We start from the raw sequence: 25,073 nt of genomic DNA on the forward strand, positions 1-25,073 counted from the left end.
ATCCGTATTTTCCCGTAACAGTGTTAACAGTTAATTTTGTATACTGTAATAGTTCTGCATAATAGTGCTGTGCTCGTATAGTATTTATCAGTAACAGATATCTGATACTTACAATAACAGTTAATTCATATCGGCGGACAAATTATATAATTGTGACTCAGTATAGTTGTGGAAATAATTATGTTCTTAAATAGTAAGTTCATATTTGTGTATAGTTTTAAGTTTGTATAAATATTACTGTAAATAAATAGTCATAAGTAAACAGATTGCCTTATCACTGCTCACACGCGGAGCCACACAGTGTATGTACCCAAGGGGCTTGTCAGATCGGTCCTATGACCATCCCGTGTCCCGCACATAAGGGTCCTTCGAGCCGGATCTTCGTGTGAGCCTGTGATGAAGCATCTACAGTGTCCGCAACCGCCGATATCCGTATCAGATCCTGCGCAACAACCGAAGTGTGATATTCCGAAACCTCCGTCTCCGCGAAAATTATCTCGTGCTTCGCGCCTCGCCAAAGCCTGGGAAGATGTATTACGCGCCAAATATGAGTGGGATTTGGCGCGCCTCCGTGTTATAGAACTGGGAGTTGAAAATGACTCGCGCACAGGATATTCCGTTGCACCGCCCGCCCGAGTCCCGCCGAAGCTGGAGCTACAGCAGAATATGAAACCGCAGGACTCTGTCACACCCTTCCGTATCTGCGACGCCCTTCCGTATCCGTATCCGTCCGTTGGCGCCGCGGCCATTTTCCGTAGTGTGACAGAACCGAAAGTCCTGCGGACCGTCACGTCCCCTCGCGACATCACACCGTTAGAATGTACCGACGATGTCGCGAACACCTTCCGTAGGGTGACGGTACCGAACAGCTACCAGCACACCGCCGCACCCCACGACGTTCCTTCGACAGTCCACGACGTCGTGCCGAATGACAGTGAAGCGGCGGCACCGAACTCCTCCCAGTTAACCACCGCACTCCGCGACGCACACCTCCGAAAGCCAACAGTGCACACCAACAGCGTCGCGCCACCGATCGACAGTACCGCGGTGGTACCGTACAGTCTTCCGTCTACCACACACCTTGATGTCTCTCTTCGTCCGTGCTTCCGTCGAGACATCACGCCGTTGAACCGTAAAGTGGTAGAGCCTTCCCAGCAATCCGCCGCCCCTCGCGACGATAAACATCGACAGTTATCTAGTGTCGTCGCACTGATGGACAGTTACGCGGCGGAACCGTACCGGCGAGAACAAATAGTGCAGACCGAAAGTCTGAAAGATACCGAACAGAATCCAGCCGTATTTCAGCAGAACTTCGCCACGCTCCGCAACGTCCCATCCCGACACATCGTACTGACCGACAGCGTTGCGGCGAATCATAGTGACGTGGCGTCACCGACCGAAGTGTCACAGACCACCACATCTCACGACGCCTATCCGCTACCGACAATACCGACCGTTGGCGCCGTGTACATCGACAGTGAAGTGGTGGTACAGGAAGACGTCTCACAGAATTACAGTAAAATGATGGTACAACACACAGAACAGAAGAACGTCTTCCGTCCGAGAACGCCCCGCAATGCACATCTCCGTCCGTTCGCATCGAGCATCGCGGTGAGCAACAGTTATGTGGCTTCCGATAAGCACCGAATCCGACAGTTATCGACTGCAACCCCGCCGGCTACAGTTTACAGTTCCGGAGTTGACAGCCAACAAGAGAAGAACCGTTATCGCTCTGAAAACAAAATCAACCGAATCGCACCGTATCGTCCGTGGCGTCAACACCGGCGGGAGAATCCGTTAAAAGATAGCATGAAGAAGCCTACACCGATAATCGAATATCGTACAGCACCGCAACCGAGAAGAAATTCGCACCGTAAGACAGTACGACGCCGCAGTCAGCGTTGTGGTTCTACACCGGCGGGAGCCGAACAGTCGCAGGCTGAAATTTCGCGTCTGAGCCTGCATCAGCGACGACACGCTGCACGACCAATACTCCGTAACCATAACAGAAACAGAATCCGTGAGTCGTGCAGCAACATCGATAGAAGAAGGGTTTCCAGTAACTGTTCACACCTTACAGTGTTTCCGAAAGTGGACAGTACCACCGACACTTCCGTGCCCCTTCGCAGCCGCCCGAACAGATACCGTCGTCGCTGCACCGGAGTTTATGCGGCGCCGCGTCCGCCGCCGCACGGCGGGAGTATGTGCGCGACGACTACAGCGAAATTGTCGAAAATATAGTCTTTAAAATACAAGTCGCGCCATCTCTTGGCGGGATGCGTAATTACGTTCCAGACGCGCCAATACAAATCCGCACCGCGCCATCTCTTGGCCAACATCGGAACTATTACGACGCCCACCAAACGTCATACTAGAACTTTCGCGCCTAGAACTCCGTTTCGATAGAACATACGAGGCTGTTCTAGATATGAGTGACAGAGACAAAACACCAAAGTGTGAATAAGACAGCGATACCCGCGCGGACTATATAAGCGCGCAATGTCCGCCGAACAAACAGTTCTGTTTATACGAAAGAAAAGTTCGTTTATTTAATCGGTGCAAAGTAAGAAGAAGAAATACGGCTACAGTGAGTGATATAGTGAAACAGTGTGATATAGTGAATCCGTGACAATTATTTCGTTCGGTGGCAAATCGTGAGTACAGTTTATTTATCCGTATCCGTAATATTATAGTGAGTGTTCCGTACAGTTCGTGAAGATTATTGCCATAACAGGGCAGACAGTGTTTCGTACAGTTACAGTGTTCGTGAAGATTATTGCCATAACAGGGCAGACAGTGTATAGCGTTCGCAATATAGTGCCATAACAGGGCCGACAGAGACAGTTTATACAGAATACCGTGTTCGCAGTTTATAGTATCGGGAACAGTGAAATTTCGAGAAGTATTCGTATCGTGATAAGTGATAACAGTGACATTGAAGTCTCGAGAACCGTGACAGTGTTGTACCACGTACAGTGTATCCGTAACCGTATATTCGATCCGTAAGTAAGGAGACGGAGTAATATAGTTTGTAACAGTTATTTTAGTACAATAGTGTAGAGCAGGCGTAGTATCCGTAAGTAGCAGATATCCGTATTTTCCCGTAACAGTGTTAACAGTTAATTTTGTATACTGTAATAGTTCTGCATAATAGTGCTGTGCTCGTATAGTATTTATCAGTAACAGATATCTGATACTTACAATAACAGTTAATTCATATCGGCGGACAAATTATATAATTGTGACTCAGTATAGTTGTGGAAATAATTATGTTCTTAAATAGTAAGTTCATATTTGTGTATAGTTTTAAGTTTGTATAAATATTACTGTAAATAAATAGTCATAAGTAAACAGATTGCCTTATCACTGCTCACACGCGGAGCCACACAGTGTATGTGCCCAAGGGGCTTGTCAGATCGGTCCTATGACCATCCCGTGTCCCGCACAATTTATATACCTACTACCCATTTTTTTTGTGTAGGTAGTTATATGAAATTATTTGTATAGGTTGGTTTTCGTTTTCGTGTGTTTCAGCTTGAAGTCGCGAGGTAACCTGCCCCCGTTGGAGGAGTCACTGTCTCGGGTTAGCGCCATCTCAGACTGTCGCCTCAGGAACCTCAGGTGAGCGTCTCTTATCTTTACAGGGTAGATAGGCTAGTTGAGGAAATGGGAGTTGCGACTTTTGCACATTCCGGTGGTAGCCTAGATAGGTATTTGAATTTTTGAGGGTATTTTTTGTTTAATATCTTTTGGAAGGATTTTATACCGTAGTGTCACGGGTTGGAATCCCGGTTTGGTCTTTAAACCACTGAATTCGAGTTTATGAGTTTTAATTCAAGTTTGGATTATAGGTAATTGATATCACGTGGTTTCCAGGATTCGTGCCCGGTTAATGCCAATAGGCTTGTGGCGAGGAATGGGTGTAATAGGTATTTTAGTTTTAAATTTTTGCAATTTTGATTTTATGTATAACATAACATAAACTGCCTATATACGTCCCACTGCTGGGCACAGGCCTCCCCTCAATCAACCGGACGGGGTATGGAGCATACTCCACCATGCTGCTCCAATGCGGGTTGGTGGAGGTGATTTTACGGCTAATAGCCGGGACCAACGGCTTAACGTGCCCTCCGAAGCACGGAATCATCTTACATTTTCGGACAATCAGGTGATTCAAGCCTGAAAAGTCCTTACCAAACAAAGGACAGTCTTACAAAGTGATTTCGACAATGTCCCCATCGGGAATCGAACCCGGACCTCCAGATCGTGAGCCTAACGCTCTAACCACTAGACCACGGAGGCTGTTGGATTTTATATGTACAATTTTACTTTGTCTTTTTGTATTTTAATGAGGGTCTTTCCAGCAGACGTTCCCCGACAAAAATACTGATGGGGCTGTAAAGATTTTCCTTCGAATATCGTGGATAACAGACATATTATGCATCTTTTATTTTTATTCATTGTTTGAGGTTTACACGGTTACCGCTTACCTATGAATGTTAGGTAAGCAGGTAATGGCCCCGATTCCTGCAGACACCTCCTAATTTTACTTTAAGTAATAGCTGTAATTTTCTTATCCGCCGAAAAGGAAAGGGACGGATGATTGACAGCTCTTAATTTTAGGAAGAATGAGTAAATGAATGAATAACCCGGGTGAATCAAAAAGGTATCTCGCTGGTATGCAAATCGTTTGACGTGTGCTGTCAACGTAATTCTGTCGGGTTATTGGCCAATGTAAAATTTTTAGACGGTTGTTTTAGATTGTGCTTAAAATTGACGTATCTTCCATAAATTTTATGCTTGTCGATTTCTTCCTTTCCGTTTAAAATAAAATTAGATGGTATTTACAGGAATTAGCACCATTGTAAGTTCAATTCAACCCTTGAAACTATTGATAAACGTTGACAAAGCACATGAAGTTCTTTCTACGATCAACTACTAAAGGAGCAAAGTCGATGAAAGACATTGAAACACAATACGGACTTTTGATTCGGCCCCTATTACTGAATTTACCTACTTGTTCTTAGTGTAGTAAATGTGGGAAACTACAGAGTAGATGCACGTGCTACTACAATAGAAATCTTGTCAAAAGAGGGGTTTTAGAGCGAAGAAGTTTTTAGGGTTCCCTTCGTAGGTACTAGGGAAGCTAAAACTTTTGTCAAGATGACGACATACTGGTGAAAGGTTATCAGCCTTTCGACGATATGGATACTCCATCATGTTGGAATGAGGGGGAGAAAGAATAGAATAGAATATGTTTATTTATCAAAAAACTTAAACATGTATGTACATTACTGGCGGACCCCGCACTAGGGAAATCTTGTATCGCGGAGGAAAGACAGAGAGAGAGAGAGAGACAGATTAGATTTTAAAAAACTATCAAATAGGTACACTATAATATAGTACTATTCTATAGAATACTACTATTATTTATTATAGATTTTCTCGCCACATAATGTGGTACAACAGAGAAAAGGTCACGAACTCAGCATTGTGTCCGTTACCGGAGAAACAGATACGGTTTTTCAGTCGCTTTTTAAATAAAAGGAAAGGATTACTGCTTGTTGGAAACGATTATAATCCTTTAGTTATACATATTATTATTTCCTTATAGGGAATCCATGTTAGTTAAGGCTCGTAATTATTTGTAATTTATTTGAAACTAGCGACCCGCCTGGCTTCGCTCGGATGCAATGCTGAGGAAAAAATGAAATTATTTACGACGTCACATTAAAAACCTCAAAAATATCAGTATTTCTCCACTATTTAATGGATGTTATTATACATATAAACCTTCCTCTTGAATCACTCTATCTAATAAAACCGCATCAAAATCCGTTGCGTAGTTTTAAAGATTTAAGCGTACATAGGGATATTGGAACAGAAAAAGCGACTTTGTTTTATACTATGCAGTGATAGACTACTCTGGGCGCCATCCTACTTGCGTCAGACAGAGTACTGCGGGGCGGAAGGCAAGAGGGAAACCACTGCCCTATTTTTCCCTAAACAAGTAGACAAGAGGGAGGCTCTTAAATTAGTGATGAATTATTTGTATTCATTATCTGTCATTACTTTTCATGTAATGATTAATTAGTTGACGGAACCTCAACTCAAGCGATAATATTCAGACTTGCCCTAGTTTTGACCCGCAGTTTACCTGAGGTCATCGACCTCTTTGTCCAGCAAGAGGGCGCATTATGATTATATGGAAAGTAGCAGTCGTATGGGGTGGACGAAAAAAACTGATATTTTATCAAAACGTTTTATTTATACTGAATGCATCGGTGATATGAACACTTGTGAAACTGATGTAGGGTTGCCGTGGGATAGAAACATAACATAAGCTCACTATTATATACCAATTGGGGTAGTCAGAGGTACATCCATCGCAAGGTGAAATAAACAATATAAATCATTATATCCATATTCCCAAATAAACAGAATTTATCTAGTTGGGAATATGTTTGCAAATCTAGTAACATAGTGAGATATTATGCCACGCGTCGGACGACGCTCAGTGGGTAGGCCCGCTACAAGGTGGACCGACGATCTGATGAAGGTCGCGGGAAGCCGCTGGATGCGGGCAGCGCAGGACCGATCGTCGTGGAGATCCTTGGGGGAGGCCTATGCCCAGCAGTGGGCGTCGTACGGCTGATGATGATGCCGTGTCACGTTACATACAGGAATACGTATTGGTAGCCTGTCGCGCTTCTGCTTCCGCAATACAGGTTAGATCCTAGTGCGAATGTGGGCCGTGGTCGGCCGTCCGATGGTATGCCTGTAGTACTACCGTGAACATGCTGTATCTTATTATTGTACTTTTACTATAGTGTTACAACGCCAATAAAGAATTTTTACTCACCGAGCTTTCTGTTAGTTAGACCAACGTGATTGGTGGTTTTTTTTTTTTTGTCGTGACTTATTGTAGATTTGCCGCAGATGGCATTAACTACTTGGCCGGACAAATGGGGAGCGCTGAAGGCTCTCACCCGGTACAACGTTTAAGACAACAGGCCTGACGGTGCCCAGTTGGGCGCGAACCTCGGCTCAGGGCGTCGTCTGAGAGGAAAAATATTTGAAAGAATTAATCGACCCTAGTGGGTCGATAGCGATAAGCGCTGAATGAGGGAAATCGTCGACCACGCCGGCGGGGTCGGTATCGGGGTAATTGTGATTGGTGGTGAGCCGTATCGCTGGGAGTGAAAACTGCACTTATGATAAATTATAATAACTCATTGGTGCAAGTCCGGTACCGGGTTCGAATCGGTTCTTCTCAATAAATAATAGAAGTACAAATAATAATAATAAAAAAATAAAAAAAAATCTGATTGCTGCATGTAGGATCCAGGATGTAGAATTACACACTTAAAAGAGGCTAGTACAACTACTTAGTTTGTTCTTCTTCTGTCGTGTTGGTTGTGAGATGGAGTACCAACCCCATCAACCCTGGTGTCAGTGTTACTATTGAGCCGCCAAAGGCCCCTGACATGGCTCATGTAACGACTACTTACTTACATCACTAAGTAGTAACCGGGACCAACGGCTTAACGTGCCTTCCGAAGCACGGATCATCTCACTTTCGGACAATCAGGTGATCAGCCTGTAATGTCCTAACCAAACTAGGCACCACAAAGTAATTTTTGGGATATGTCCCCACCGGGAATCGAACCTCTGGATTGTAAGCCCAACGCTCAACCACTGGACCACGGAGGTCGTTAGTTACCACTTTACCACTTTGTCTGTTTACGTATCCAAACGCATAACGGTGTAAGTACCAACGTAAAGTCACACCCTGGACACTTCATAATTAAAACTCATTCTTACGGAGCGCCTTGACCTCCCCCTTAGTCCTTCGCAGCCTACGGCCAATTAAGATAAAAGTAAGACCCAGAGACTGCGCGGGCAATTACCGTGAGGTCAATATTCGAATCAAACAAAAGAACATCAGCGTCCAATTTCAAAATTCGAACATAATATACACTAAAGTGATAAAAAGTAAAAACAACGGTCCGCGCGCAGCCGTCACGATTCAAGTCTAAACTAATATATTCGAGGGTCGAGGTAAACCTAGCTCAGAAGCTGGTGGGGGGCGGGGAGCTTAGACTTCCTATGGCACAGCCTTCACTAATACGTACCTAATAGGGGGTTAAAAAGACCACATCGAAACAATTCATCTAAAAAGCAATATAGCAATTTGACATTTGCGCATATATAAAAGTAAGTGCGCAATGCAAACAAATGTTAAAAGCAATTTTGCTTTTTTAGATGAATTGCTTCGATGTGGCCTTTTTAACACCCCGTTCCAACTTTAGGAATTATTAAATTTTATTTTCTTATATGTTAACTAATAATATATCAAACCGTTAGCTAAGTTTTGAACCTGTTGATTTCCTCTTAATAAAAATCAGGTACACTTAAATCGATTTGGTATTTTTTCTCGGCACCCTGCCACCCCTGTGACGCGGGGTGAGCGTCCTGCAGGCCGGGTCGAGAGGTCGACGGCCGCGGTGCATTCACCGATGCATAATGCACCGTGAACTGCATCCATTACGTATCTGTGAGAACATGTGACGGATTAAGTATAACCATAGAATAAGGAATAACAATACGGTACTTATAACTTTATTGCTATCTCACCTTTATGCTGTGAGGCCTTTGTTCAACTTGTGGATCTTGTTGTCTTTATACATAACATAACATTACGCCTGTATCTAATAAGGGGTAGGCAGAGGTGCATAGTGGATATGAAAGTACGGTCACGAGCTTTAATATGTATACACTTTGATCTCTCTCTCTATTTAAGAGCTGCGCTCTTGTCGGTGGAGTAATCGCCATTCCTCTCTTCTTCCCACCAAAACCTTCACCTCCCGATACGACACGACCTGCACCTTCTCTTTTATTTGTTTCATAAATGTTATTCCCTGTTATTATACTCACTTTGATACTATGTCACATTAACTTTTTTGACAAATCGAACTGTAAGTCTCACTAATTCTCAAATATGTTAGAGCGACAGATTCCTTAAGTGGGTACATTATATTGCTCATGACTGTACACCCACCCACTAGTCGTCTTTTAAATCCCATGTAATAAGGGGCGACCTATTGCCATAAATACACTTTGGTACAAACATGGACTCACGCACGTGAGTTTAGGGACCTAAAGGAGTGAGTAGAGCCCACAACTCATCTCTAAGAGAACCTGTAGCTGGTCTTCATATTTGTCTTCTTACAGCTTTATTTTTCATTAGTCAGATAGCGTCTATTCGTAGGATAAAGTGTTTCAAATTTGGTTATTGTTCATATAAAATTTTTCAATGCCGTTGACAAATACTTTAAAAAAATATCCGGTTACTGAAAAATCAGCCCTTAAAAACGTAAGGCCCAGTGTTTTTTTTAAATCCACCATTGTTTATCTATTGTGTATAGAAATATGGGACTTGCGAGGATAATAAATGATATGAGAGGATGTTCGAAACAATTTAATCTACTCTGGGGAGGAATTTGGGAGAACAATTTAATGAGGGAAATCGTCGACCACGCCGGCGGGGTCGGCATCGCGGTCCTGGAAGCACGGGGAGAAATAAGAAGATTGTAATTCATAATTTAAAACCCACGTTCCCCTCTTATAATTATAATATAACACTGAATGTGTTGTGGTGAAGGTTCTTTGATGAGAAGGGGTGGATAATTGCCAACATCCTGTTTCCAAATTAAAGTCAGGGAATTCGAGTCCGGAAATAGGTACTTAGTTCTTCAGAGAGCGCGGCAGATTTTACCTGGGATATTAATGGTTCTTGCCAAGAAACGAACAAACAGGAAATTGTGTAATTATGATGAAATTACTTTATCCATTCGCTACGGAAGGCTTCAAAGCTGTGTTTAATATTTCTAAGAGCATTAAAGCTATGACGTGGTTGGCATGAATCTCTCTGCTGACTCTATTACCATCAACCTACCATCTTTAAAATAAAGTCAGACTATTATGTATCTTTTATTTGAATCAATATGTCGTGGCCAGATCTTAGAATTGATCATTTCATGATGTGCTCGATCGTTTCATGAAATGGTCATATTTCATGAAATAGGATATCACTCGTTGGTGTTCATTGATTTGGCCAAACTACACCATGATATGCATGACGTAGTTTGGCCAAATCAATGAACACAAAATGTTTAACGATATGAGCAACTAAATGCATGATTACTTCATGATATGGCCAAACGTTGGCAATCATATCGTAAAATTAGTAACATTATCCACCGATAGTGGCGCTGGTGTCGATTATATTTAAAACTTGATTGATATTATAATCGATGAATCAATGTAATTGTACAATTTTCCATATCGATTACGTAAATAATTTTGAACCTAAGAAATTAATCGACTATTTGCATTTTTATTACACCACATAGCATGGACACCGCCTACATTAACGATATGGCCAAACGTTGATTGAAATGTCATTAAACGTTGACGTTTTAACGATATGGTCAACTTAAGTAGGCTATTTCATGAAATATGACCATCTCATGAAATGGTCGAACACATCAAGAAATGATCAATTCTACGATCTGGCCACGACAGTTATTAACTCTTATTCCGACCTCGCTTTATTTTTATGTCAAAAGACGAAGAGAAGAGAAGTCATCAGGTGAGATTTGGGCTAAGCCCGAACCTTTCTCCAATAATAGAAATAACGTCAAAATGACATCCTTTTGATTTTCCACTTTCCGTGATTTCATTTTCGACCCGCCAGCCCGGTAACAGACACGAAATTCATTTTTCACGGCACACATAATTCACAATACTTAGAAAATGAAAATACAGTCGCGTTAATTCAGCTGTCATCCATCATGTAATACAAAGGCTTTCGTCGGGACAAAACAGGCTACCCTTTAGAGGCGCAAGTGCGATGTCGACTGAGCAATGTCATTTGGAAATGGATGGCTTTTGCAAAGAATGAACGTGTGTGGTAGTAATTTACAGATTAAAATAATGTGCTTTTAGTGTTATTGCTTGAAAGTGGTCTTTGTGTTTGTGACATGACCCCACCGGGATTCGAACCTGTCTGTGATTATAATCATCTCTCGGTATCACGTTTTCATAGGGTCCGCTTAGCTAACCTAAAGAAAACCCAGTTAGAGTGCCAGTTATGTCACATACATACATACATAACTCCGAAACTATTTTTTCGGGAATTTGGGTTTACTTATATACCAACCAGTCCGTGACCAAGACTTGTTATTCTTTATTCATATTTGTGATAGGTAGTCTTTGTTTATATACACCTTAATTTTGTTTAATTTGATATTATATAAATATAATCTATGTACACTATAAACGCATATTTATGGAATACGACGTTCGTGTGTCACTCAGCAGGGTCCACATAAAACTAGATTCGTGGTTCATGCCGCGACTTGTGGTGAGTGAAGCCGTTTTATCTCAGGACCTCCACCTAATGAACATTTCGACGAACATCCGTTTTGTGTCTTTGTAATTGCTTTGTCAAAAGTGATGTTGTTGTCTTGGTTTTGTGTGTGCGCCCTTTCTATTTCTATTATATTATGACTGTAAACACTTCTCATCTCCATTAGAATTATGTCTCATTACTAATTTGCCACATTGAAACGAAGTGTCACTAAATGTCGAATTGTGTTAATACGACATGGTTCTTAACTATCGTCGCCCTAAAGTGAAAACCACATAAGTCCCAAGAAATTCAAAGAAACCTCGTTTGTTTTTCAATTAATTTCCAAAATGGCGCCGGTGGCGCTTACGTGGTTTTACTTTAAAGCGACGGTGTGAAGGAACATATTTCGAAGTAGATATATACCTACTTCAACAATTTGACAACTTTCGTCAGCGCAATCAACCCACAGCATTACTACCCACCAAACCCATAGAACACATGACCGGTCCGATCCATCCGGGTCCCTCTCGAATTAAGTCTTAGTTCGGTCGGTTGCCTCACGGAATTAGTTTGCCCGTTTCGCTAACACGTGCGCGCTCAATGGCAGAATGCTCCAAATTGCTTGAATTCAACTCACCCGATTGTGATCGTGCCGCAATGACGGAAACCTTCGGTTTAAATGGTGATGTCTTGTGGAAATGCCTTTACTGGTTTTAGGAAACGTGTCGTGGCAGTAAAGAATGTTTTTATATGTGGCAAATCTAAGTACAATATGTCATGAAAAAATAAAAAGAAACCGCAAAGAAAATAAATATAAACTGTTTAGGTACTGTAGCTTTTTGACCCATAAAAGTCCGCGACCTATGAGGTTAACTGCTCGGGTCTAAAAACTACATTGAAGCAAAATAATTCATCTAAACCTATTGCAATTTGCTATTCTCGCCTATTTCAAATTGTTATATTGCTTTTATAGGGGAATTGATTTAAATACGGCCTAAAAATGATAAAAAAATTGTCTGCGGTTGCGTTTAAATCAGTTTGTTTAGGCCAAACTGCAAAAGTATCTGAAGTGGATTATTTTGAATCATTTTACAACGATGTAGAGCTGTTAGATACGTCCGCTATACCTCTGAGGACAGCCATCAAAATAACGAAGCTAAAAAGGAACTAAAATTGACACGTTTGCATTAAAACGGCTGTTCTAAGCCGACCAACAGTCTTTGTACTTTGTATCGAGCAAATAGAGCGAATGTTGCATATTAGAAGGGCCTACTAATGAAGGAGTGAGGGTTGAGTTGGAGGAACTATTCAAACCCAAGACCCTGATCTTAAACTGTTTGAGTTCACCGCAACCGGTTCAATTGCTCCTTATCACGGATTATCTGGGACCATGAAGTAGTGAAAAGGAGGAGTTGACGTGTGTCTTGTTTTTTCTTTTTTTTTACATTCCGCATTCATTTGTATCAAACACATAAGATGGTCCTTCGAGCGGGATTCATATCCGTGAACCAGTAATTTCTCACCGCAAAATCGCATTCTTTGATTCCGCAATTTGTTACTCTTTCATAAGTAACAAATGGTAATAGTAGTATGGTTCTGTGGTTCACCTTCTTGCCTCTCGAGCGGGGAGTGCCGCTGATCCGAGCCCCGGTATCTGTTTGTCATAAAAGTGCAATTTGATCATCTAAAGTGCAATTTTTAGTTTCCAATTTCATCATTTAGCTATCAATTATTATAGACTGCGACACGGCCTACCTATCACGCTGGTTTAATAAAATTCGCTCAAAACTCAGTTCATCACCCAAAGGATTTATTATCGTGTGGGTAGTGAGGTGGATTACCAAACCCATCAACCCTGGTGTCAGGGTTACTATTAAGCTGCCAAAGGCCCCTGACATGGCTCATGTAACGACTACTAACTTACATCAGTAAGTAGTAACCGGGACTAACGGCTTAAAGTGCCTTCCGAAACACGGATCATCCTTCTTTCAGATAATCAGGTGATCAGCCTGTAATGTCTTATCAACAAATTAGAGATCACAAAGTGATTTTCGTGATGTGTCCCCACCGGGATTTGAAACTGGGATCTCCGGATCGTGAGCACAACGCTCAACCACTGGACCATGGAGGCCGTTATGACTGTACTTACAGTGTAAGTACTCGATGTCTTCCCCGTAAGGGCTTTCCGCCCATAGGTAATTTATTTCAGTGAAATAAACATTCAATTATCGCCATCTCCTATATCTTATTGCTCCATGTCCGGAAGCAGTGTCTTCAAGTAGAAACTTGACGCGAATGAAGTTGAAGATTACTTATCTATTCATCGCTTTGGGCCGCCTAGTTACTAAAACAACTCTTGCGAATTGTGATTGCGTTGTGACTTGCGTTGTGTTGTTTCTAAGTTGTAGGTACGGACCTTCTGCCTGGAATTAGGATCTTATTTGAAATAGTTTTGTATGAAATATAAAAAATAATATAATAATAATAGTTTAATATATAATAGTATAGTATTTAATTAGTATTTAATATATAATAGTTTTGTTTTTTATATTATATTTGTTATATTTTGGTTGGTACTCCACCTCACAATCCACATGATAGAAGAAGATCGTATTGAATGATACCTATCCTAGTATTCTTTTGTCGAACGATCATTAAAATATGAACATAACAACTTCTTATTCTTTATGATAGTAGTTTAACATTTTTAGATGATATAACTTAACTGCTGTTTGTAGGACGAAAGAACTGAGGACACCGGTACCGAGACAAACCGTAAATTGTGGTTTAAGTATTGTATTATTACTTTTTTGATATAAAAAAAAATTTCGATTTTAGGGCTAGTTCTTCGAAAGAACCTAACCTGTATTGGGCTAGTTTTCCCATCGCGGTTGGAAGGTCAGACAGGCAGTCGCTTCTGTAAAAAACCAGACCTGTCAAATCTTCAGGTTAGGTAAGCGGACCCTGTGAGAACGGGATAATGCTAGGGAGATGATGATGGGTAGTTCTTCGAAAACCGGAAGACAATATTATTACCGTAACGCAATAATCTTTGCTCGTTTTGCAAATATTCAGTTAGAATTTTCGTAAGTTGGTGACATACATTAGTTTCAACTGGATATTTACAAAAAGATAAAAGATTATAGGATATTTTAGGTAGGTATAATATTGAGTTCTGATGTTGAAAGAACTATCCTTACACGCACGAGTTTACGCAGACATGTCTTGTCGAAATGTATAACTCTACTCATTTATATAGAAAGTGTTAGAACAGAGACTATTATGAGTCTGTTTGTATCAGTGAAGTGTTGCGGATTCATTGTTCCGGACCAGAACCCGGGACGTCACGGACAGAGGCCGGAAGTTTGCACAACTGTTCCAAAGGTCGATTTGAGACTCGCTTTGTGGCGAATTCGCTGTATCACTTAGTTGGCACTTTGTGAAGTTTGTTATCTACCGGGACGGAAGGGAAACATTATGGTAGATAATAGATACATTATTATTGGAGATATCAGCGAGAGTTATTCTCAAGCATTGGCTTTGTATGACAAATTTGTTCATAACACATAACCCATTAGCGTTCTCAAGGTATATTTTTGCGTTCCACTCAAAAATAGGGACCTAAACCTACGTATGGGCGATAGCGGGAAGATAGGGTGCCTGGCTAAAGACAAATTACCTTTACTAATTAGTGGCTTCGGTCACATGTTACATGGTTTAACATAAGCTCTGGACTATATTGTAGTAGTCAGAGGCAAATCCTTCGCAAGGTGAACTAAGTACCCGCACCTCACCGAGGTTTCTGTTAGACCAACGTGATAGGTGGTGAGCCGTTCGCCGTGTATAATGGTTGAGCCAACTGCCCAAGTAGCAACCGATTGTCTTAAAAGAGAATTGTAGATATCTTGAAGGCAAGTAGACTAAATCAAACCCATGTCTTGGATAAGTCTTATAGGTCTCCAAGATATCCCTCAAGATATCTTGAAGATACAGTTTAGTAAAAGTGGGCACATACTTTAACTCTTATACAAGACAGACTTAAGACAACGCTAAGTCAGACTTAAACCCTACTTTAGACAATGTTCTTGCATATTCTAAACTTAGAATTCTTGTAGTATCACTTAATACCAAGAATGTATACTTGAAGATATCTACAATACTTAGTTAAGACTATAGGATTGAATTGCACTGAGTCAATTGTAACTTAACGAAGTAAAACTTCAGGTCATACTAAAACGATTTTTACTTCACGCGTCTTTATTTTAGAATATAATGGCGAACATTTATATTAACACAAGAAATGAAGTCTGTAAGAAAATGGCGTCTAAAATATTTGTTAAGTTGTTTTAACAAAAGGTTATTCTGCCGTTTCACATACAGGAAATTATAAACGCATGATTGTTTCTCGTGTAAAATCGATAGAAAGTGTTAAAAAACAGAAGGGCCTTTAATATACCAGAAAAATAATAATAAAATTTGGATTGATTATTTAGCAAATAAAAAAAATCGTGACATATAGTATAGAGAAATTCATTTTCTATCAATATGTGACAGCTGAACGCAGTAATTGTTACTACAACAGAAATATATATTAATTTACTTCAGTTTTTGACGATAATATTGTCAAAAAAATATTACATGTTTTCTTCCTGTAAGTGCAAAATGGCGTTAAGTAATATTTTTCTAAATGAAGTAAGACTTTAGAAACAATTGATTTCGTAAGAATCAGTTTAGAAAAGTAAAGTCAAGTTTGTAAAGTAAGTTGCACTTCATCAAGTACTAGTTAAGATAAATTTTACTTCAATTGTCTAGGAGTATACCAACTTAAGACAAAAAGTATTTAGTGAATTCCTACTTAAAACTCTTATATCTAAAGTGATCCTCTATTTTGATTTAGTAAAGTAATGTCGTAAAATCATGTTTGTTTATTCTGTGCCAGAATCATCTATGTAACAAGTAACAATTAAAATCGAACAAGCTTAAAACCTATGGAAAGTATGTTTGTTTGAGAGGTAAGTTTTTCGACTCGTGGAAGATAAAAAAATATTGTTATGCTGAGTTCTTACTTGGATAGGAATGTGATTTACTTAATTATTTAATATTTATCACAATTGGAACTAACAAACATAAACTCAATTTGCTAATGAGTCTCCGCGCATACATTCTCATAGGTACCTACATGGTTCGCTGACGCAAAGTAGGTACGATCACCGCGCTTCTAATTGCCAACGGAAACAATGTGATTATTGTAAAAATTAACGAGTATCCGTTGAATATTGTATATACGAAGAACCCTTGCAATTTTATTAACGTCGTGTGTGTGCGCGGTAGTTTCTAATCCCACCTAAAACATTATTGTTAAAAAAGGCGGCCAAATTCCCGATGTCTTTATCAAGCTAAAAAAATAAAGGAATCGAATCTAATGCCCAATTTAAATGCATTTAACCATACACAAAACTTAAAATAGATATGTTTTGTTTATGATTGTGAATAAAGCTTAGTTAAAAATAGGTACATTTTTAAAATTATTAAAAGAAAGAAAGAAAGAAGAAAGAAAAGTACCTAGACACGCGGTAGCATGTCAAGCCAAGTTCAAAAAATAGAACTGGCGAGCCGCACCGTGTGTATTATTACACGAACCATTTGGAGCCACTTTTGACCCCCTCATAAATCAAAAACTATTTCACATAAACGTATCAAATTTGGCTCATATATTGAGACTTGTAAGATACATATAAGTGTTCTAAATTTCATAAGCTTATCTCAAACGGTTATTTAGATATTAATGTCCAAAATCCTCATTTTTATCATTGACTGACTGACTGACTCATTTTTATCAAAACTCTAACCCAGTTCCAGATGACCTAGAGAGTTAAAATTTGGTATGCAGATAGGTAATTAGATGAATATAAAGGAAAAAATAAAAAAACTGGCAACTTTTTAATAATTAAGTAGATTCTATCATGAACGCTTAACATAAATATCTAATTAGTGCCTGTACCTAACTATACATGTAAGAATCAGTAAGTAATCAAAACTCATGACAGCCGGTCTTTTTGTGGTAGGTATGTAGATTAACTTAACATAACATACAATCACGCCTATATCGGGGTAGGCAGAGCACTAAGTGATCATAAAACCACTTGATGCCACATTCGACAAGTACTTTAAGGGTAGGTAAGCAAGTTGGAACATGTGGTTTAGCGGTGATAGGTTGTCAGCTTTTCGCCCACGATACAACACAACTCTCATCCATTTTACTGGCATATTTTTTTTTTAACTTAACGTGAATCTTAAACGAGTTTAATAGGTATTCAAATGTTTTATACCTATAAAGTCGACTTTTAGTTTTGAATTTGTCCTTTTAAAAGGACCCACGCGTTACGAAGATATGTACTTACCTACAATAAGACAGACCTTAAGCTACAATATATTATCTTATGTTATAAGAAGATATGATATGTTATACTGTTACTTATAAATAAATTTCAAGACTGACCATTGAACTTGGCACCCATTTAGATCTCACTTCTTTTGTCGTTGAAGTCAACAAAGCATTGCATAATATTGAACTTGGCTCTCATTTCACATTTATGTTTTTGATTGGATTTATTTATTATTAGACTAATAGGTACCTAATTTTATATTTGAACTTAGCAGGTTTTAATATAAAACTCGATTTTTCATGGTGTAGTATTGCCGTGCGCTTAGACTAGGTTAGACTAGCTTAGTCATTTTTGAGAAGATTTGTGCGAGACGTAGGTAGGTACCTGGGCCGCCACACGCTGGATCGGATTTGAAAAACAGGAACTTACGATTTTTTTGCCAAAATTAAATGATTGTGTTATACCAATCGATATAAAAAAAATGATGGCAATGAAGAAGATATCGCATCGCTAACAAAAACAGTGGGATGTGCATTATCACAAGTTAATTTTCTGTATTTAATATTCTGCCTTCGAAAACCACCAGATCCTTTTATTATTTGGACTTCATCCATCTTTCTGCTTGCTTCTATTTCGATTTTATCGTCCATTGAATAGACTTTTCTTATGTTTTACTTATTGTAGTCAAAAACGAATAAAACAGTCTTGTATAGGAGCAACAAATAATAAAAATTGCCTTAAGTATATCTAGGCAATCAATTTTTACTTTACAAGACTAAACTGATACTTCACTAAATCAATTTAGTGTTAAGTGAGCCTTTAAATAATCTGAGTAAAGTAAAAGAATACTTATAGACTTAACAGTAGGCTGAGATAAGACTAAATAGTTTTGTGAATACTTAACTTGGTTTTGTGTATTCTAAATTATCTAAAGTAGGATTTGTTGAAAACTATATAGTATTAAAGAAGGAAATGAATTTATGAAGTCCTAATAAGTCCTATTTGATTTGGATAAATCTCACTTTAGCTAAAGTTTAGACATATATGACTTAATCACAATTCTTGATTGCTACTTGGGTGTGTTAGTGAAAATTGAAAATAAATTAACAAATCACTGCTTAAAACTGTTCAAAGGTAAATTCTGAATGTCAATGGGAATATTTTTGTAAAAACATATAGATTGCTTTGCCCGTTAAAAGATTTAGTTATTTTATGCAGTCGATTGACATGTAAGGTAAGTTTATGCTTGTTCCGGCAACAGGGCAACTTCAGGCTTGTTGTCTTAAACGTTGTACTGGGTGAGAGCCTTCAGCGCTCCCCATTTGTCCGGCCAAGTAGTTAATGCCATCTGCGGCAAATCTACAATAAGTCACGTCAAAAAAAGCTAGTTACGGGTAATAATGATCAGGATTCACGATTAACCATCTCGCTATGCCTGGGTTACGTGATCGCTTATTACTACTGTCCCTGTTTACACTGTGTTTACGTGTGTAGTAAAACACCACAGGCGCCACTAACAAGGATGTAGCCGTCACAATCACTTGCCACACCTCACCAACACCTTTGACCGACAAATTGCAACTTTATCTCCAAGCCACTGAAGTCGCTAGTTCTGTCTTGTGTGTAACCAAGTTATGGTGAAACATAAAAACGGAAATTAAGATAAATGTGTATTTTTTGGCGAGGGAGCAGCGAAATGTCCTTTTTATTGGATTAACCGACCATTAGCCCGGATTGTCTGCGTTTTGTCCGATGTCTGTTATTATGATACCTACTTGCAATAATTGAGGCGTGCCCACTGTGTCATAGTGGGGTAAGTTCTTCTTTTATAGTAACCTAAATGGTTGCTTTGTGAGCCCCAGTTTGGCTAGGACTTTGTGGGCTGATCACCCGATTGTCCGAAAGTAAGATAATCCGTGCTTCAGAAAGCACGCTAAGCCTTTGGTCCCGGTTACTACTTAGAGTCGTTATATTATGAGCTATGTCAAGGGCGTTAGGCGGCTCAATAGTAATCCTGACACCAGGATTGGTGGGTTTGGTAATCTACCTCACGACCTACACGATAGCAGATAGAAGAGCTCATTGGTTTTATAGACAGCGAAACGTCTCATCATCTATTAGGTTGGTTTAAAGAAAGCTCGGTGAGGTTTGGGTATTAGAGCGTCGTATGAAGGAAGTACCCTTGGCTACCCCATTGGGATGTAGGCGTGAGCTTATGTTATGTCTAGAAGGTTTATGTTACCTACCCTTTCCTAAAGGATTTCCCTCTTTACCTAAATTGGTATGGGAGAAGTTAGCTGATGATCAGGATGTGTGGGGAAACTGTGTGTGTGGGTGTCAAACTCACGACAATACATGGTTTCAAACACTGAAGAGTAGGAGAAAGAAATGACATCAAGCCGACAAAATTCCACCTGTCGGAGGCTTCTCTTGCAAATTGTACGGTAGAATTTGCCGCTCCAGAATTGGCTTACACAGCCATGAAAAAAAGTGCTTCACTTGATGTCATAAATCATCCGAAAGAGACGTATGAGGCCTATAGTAATTTTTAAATTACGTTTAACAATTGGATCAAAATTAAATGCGTGTAAATGGTTCGTTTCATACTTAATAGGCACATGTATAAATAGCTGTTTAAACCCACGCGTCGCCACCCTCGAGAGATTAGTGTGACTACATACATAAACTCACGCCTATTTCCCACCGGGATAAGCAGAGACTATGGAATTTCATTTGCTTTCATCCTGACACACTTCTCTTGCTTCCTCCACATTCATCAATCGTTTCATACACGCACGCCAGTTCAGAGTAGATCGTACTGAACCTTTTGTAAGGACATCTCCAATTTGATCAACGTACGTCGTTCTAGGTCTTCCTCTGCCAGCTCTACCACCAACATTCGCTTTATATACTGCTTTCGTAATCCTATTATCGTTCATCCGCTCTACGTGTCCAAACCAACTTAATTTTCCCTTCTCAATCTTAGTCAATACATCGTCTTTTTCACCACATTTCTCTCACTAGTAGTCTTTTAGGGTGGTATTCATAAACGAATCTCAGCTGAGACTGCCCTCAAGATCATGCTCAAGTCTCTGTTTTTATATAAGAACTGTCACATTGACATGATCTTGAGGGCAGTCTCAAAGCTGATATTAGTTTATTAATACCACTCTTAGAGTCACTATGAATGATAATGAATTACTTACCTACTTACTTAAGTAAGTATATGTGTACTTAAGTAAGTAAGTAAGTCGTCTTAAAGCGTCTCAAGCTTGTTGCAAGCAAATTGGGATCATGCGGTTTTTATCGCATCACACTATTAAGTAGGTACCTATACCTACCAACTGTAATGACGCAGTTAAAAATAAATAGTAGTTCGGTCTCTATGTGTACAAGTTTTCTCTAAGTGTGTTGTTATTTCACCCTTGCAGTCACAATCTTCGGTAGTATAGTGGTCAGTATCCCCGCCTGTCACGCGGGAGACCGGGGTTCGATTCCCCGCCGGAGAGACCTTTTTGAAAAATAAAAAACCGACTGAGTAGAAAGCGAACTAAAAACAAAGGAACAAAATCACGTTGGAAAATAGTAGAGAGCGTAGGTAATAGAAATCTTCGTTTTGTAAGACCTATTTAATCTTATGACAATATGTTGCGTACCTATTTTTTTTTGTCTTCAGTTCCATTTTGTACCTACTTTACGACACCAATTATTAATTTCTAAAAAGCAACACCTAGCCTATAACTACCGGATGGCTATGACGAATCGATAGAGCCTTTCTTATTATTTATTATTTATTTATTTATTTACTTTTAGGAAGATTAACAGCTGAATAGTACAGTAAATATAATCATTAGTAACTATATGCTAATTACAAATCTCCACCTATAGGTTTCAATATAGTTATTCTATAAAGTAGGCTAATGAAATTAACATAAAAAGAACGTACTTTATGTACTTCATAAATGTTTATACGCGTGAAACACAAACAATTGGCATTCGCGTAAAAAAACAAAAATCACTCGTATCTCGATGGTTTTATATACAAGTTCATTAAGTGTATTGTAATTTCGCCACCACGAGCACAGTCTTCGGTAGTATAGTGGTCAGTATCCCCGCCTGTCACGCGGGAGACCGGGGTTCGATTCCCCGCCGGAGAGAACTTTTTGATTTGAAATCTTATTTTTTTTTACCCAACCTTTTTAATCAGTAATTATGTTAATTAGCATGGTATCTCGTAATTATAAGTCAGTAGGTATCTATGTAATTAATTTATTCGTTTTTTGGCGCCTGTAACAATTTATTGGCAATCAGCAGTGTGATTATGCGTACTTTGCTTTTATTAATTCATTAGGCGTTTCTGAAGAGAACGCTATTTTGCTGTTGGAAACGAGGTTTACCTACTTATTTTAGAAGATAATATACCTACAGGGTGTGGAAACATATTACAATATGACATATTGACTAAAAATATTGAAATATGGCATGTTATTAATTTGATTTTGTCCCAGACAGACCCACTGAGTAAATAAGAATACCTATAAGCTTGGAAACTTCCAACGTTTTTTCTACTAGATGTAAAATCATCATGGCGCCACACGATAACATCAAAATGTGCATTTTTCTATACGCATAATCGAAAGATCTATCTGCAAGTCACCTTCGAATTTTATGGTCACCCACCTCGGTATAATACGGCACGTTGTAATTATGTGGCTTTTTATTTATGTCACATGTTGTATTCTATGTGCATGATGCAAGTTTCGCTTTACAATGAAAGTAGTAGGCATAGCTACTTATATATGTATGTAGGTACATTTATACAAGGACAGGACAGTACGGTTCGGCGATTTTTTGAATTAGGTAGTTCTTATAATTATGAGATTAAACGAACTTACCTGTAAGTGAAGTTCTATCTCAATATAATATGTAATGTATGTTTATTGTGTAAAAAGTACATAATTGAATAAAGGACAATGACCGTAACTGTATGAAACTCGTCCCCCTCTTCCAACAGATACTTTATACGTGTAAGTAGTTTCATTAGAGTCTAAAAAAACTATCAATTAGTGTTAGCTTCAAAATCCATGGGGTTTAGAAATAAAATAAAAAAAAGATCATAAGATCATACTTAAAATACCGAAAATCATACTTAAAAATCCGAATTCCGGGTAAAACCCGCTTATTTCGAAAAAGTCGCCATATTATAACAAATGATTTAACGACGAATTTCGACAGTATAATTACTTCGTCACGTAGCGAACTCCGGAAACATTATTGATCGACAAGTCATTGCTTCGACAGACAATACTTAGCTCGCTAAGACGCTTCGAATGAGATATGTCTGGAATCTGTCGGTTGACACAATTATTTACCAGGAAGTACCCCAAATCATTCTTAAAAACTCGAATTCCGGCTAAACCCCGCGTATTTTGAGAAAGTCGTCATAGAACAAAAATATTGACTCGCTAAGACGCTTCGAATGAGATATGTCTGGATTCTGTTGGTGGAGGGGGGACGTTTTGACTTATTGTCCTTTAGCATTACGTATAGAAATAAGGTACCTACAAAGTGCTTACACGACCGTTCTCCGACCAAGTATTTAATAAATCTATTAGGTACATTTATTTTGATGTTATAATATTTGGAATGACGACAGCATGATATTTGTTTCCTTTCTTTTTGGATTTGGAAACATGTGATGGGAGGTGGAAATTGTGTCCTATTCCTGCGTGGTTGGGCTTTGTCCTGCATAATCGCCTTCCTGTTTCTGTCAACTGTTTAGCTACACAATGATCCAGAAATGTCTCGCATTCCCTGCTTTGGGTATATAAAGCAATCTTAAATATTTTTGAAAAAGAAAACTCACAAAAAGGCGTAGCTGAAGTTGTTCATAATAGTGGGTTTATGAAAAAATGCATGAAACTCAATGAGGGGCCTCGCTTACCAGTTGGAAGCACCGAGTCAACGGCTGAATAATCAGGCATACATCAGCCAGCCATTCGTCGAACATCAGCAGGTCAAATGAATACCTTATTCAAATATTCTGTAGTATTCAAAACCTCGCCACAGAATAACCCTGATTTATTTTTAATATACTTATTTTTGTCGAGATAACAACACTTTTCAAGGTTTAAATGTTTTTTTGTTCTAATGGAATATAGCAATGTTTTAACGCCTATTGTTTTAAATTAGCAATTGTGATGTAGCAAAGTTTTGCAGTAACTAAAGGGGAACGATAAACCCGTAGTGGAGCAGTCACAGTGTTGACGTGTCTTTTCAGAGGGTTTTGGAGAGCCGAAATTGGGGAGGCCTGCGGCTAACAGCATTTGTAAACCTCATCTCGAGTCTTTGTCATCGTAAAAGCGACTCTAGTGCTCATAATGTTGTTGATTGTTTTTTAATAAATTATTAATTCTTAGCAATAAGCGCTCGTGGATCAATGACCAACCTCATCAATTATTGTGGTAAAGGAGATAGAGATATTTATAAGTATTATTCCTTTGTTGCAGACTGGATACGCAGTACGAGGTATCTCCTGAACGTATGGATACGCCGGTTGATAAGAAGTAAGCCGATAAGCCTTAGACTGCACTCATTTGGAAGTTAGAAAACAATTTTGTGATTAAATTAACTAATGTTGCTAAATTGAAGTTAGCGTACTCACAGATAATTAATACGGGAATGATAAGTTAATTTCACTAAATTAAATAATTCATTTTGCGTAATTTTGTGTCAATATTGTCATCTTTCTAGCTTTTATCCGGTTTAGTCCGGGGTTTGCATACTTATTCTGAAGATGTTGAGTTTGGCTTTTTACAGAAGCGATTACCTGAAGGGAAAGCCAGTCCAATAACATAGGTCTCGTGGCTCCAACCATGAAATTGTAATAAGAAATTGATAAAATACTATGGAAACGAGTTGCTAATACCATAGGTCAATTTTTATTTCTTGTAAGTATGACGGACTTTCCATTCGACGTTGTTGGCGTTGGTTTGGCGTTGTTCACTTTTAACGTGAAAATTACCTGTTTTATCATTGCTGGGGTACATAATTATTCAAAAATATAATGTAATGGCAGCAGCATATAAAACTAATTAAATATATAAAACTAATTGTTGCTTGATATATGGATCACATTATGTATAGAATGATGTTGCTACCTATATTGCTTCTCTTTATTTCGACCTGAATAATAATGGATGGAAGTTGTAATTGTACATTGGTGTTATAAAAAGGGTAATCATTTATACCCAAAAACAAAGATAAAAGAC

The 25,073-nt window shown here is 39.0% G+C and overlaps 1 protein-coding gene and 2 non-coding genes across 3 annotated transcripts in view; all 3 read left to right on the forward strand.

Moving 5' to 3' along the window:
• Positions 1-24,592, forward strand: part of LOC126373740 (uncharacterized) — a 36,501-nt gene extending 11,909 nt beyond the window's left edge. Inside the window, exons 8-9 of the mRNA XM_050019979.1 lie at positions 3,535-3,621; positions 24,312-24,592. Coding sequence (XP_049875936.1) covers positions 3,535-3,621; positions 24,312-24,372 — 148 coding nt within the window. The 3' untranslated portion in view covers positions 24,373-24,592. The remainder of the gene's footprint in view (positions 1-3,534; positions 3,622-24,311) is intronic.
• Positions 21,240-21,311, forward strand: Trnad-guc (transfer RNA aspartic acid (anticodon GUC)). Its single transcript has one exon. It is a non-coding gene; the product is annotated as a tRNA-Asp (tRNA).
• Positions 21,888-21,959, forward strand: Trnad-guc (transfer RNA aspartic acid (anticodon GUC)). Its single transcript has one exon. It is a non-coding gene; the product is annotated as a tRNA-Asp (tRNA).
• Positions 24,593-25,073: the final 481 nt, after the last annotated feature.

This window comes from Pectinophora gossypiella, chromosome 16 (assembly GCF_024362695.1).
Source record: "Pectinophora gossypiella chromosome 16, ilPecGoss1.1, whole genome shotgun sequence".
NCBI classification, from domain to species: Eukaryota; Metazoa; Arthropoda; class Insecta; order Lepidoptera; family Gelechiidae; genus Pectinophora; species Pectinophora gossypiella.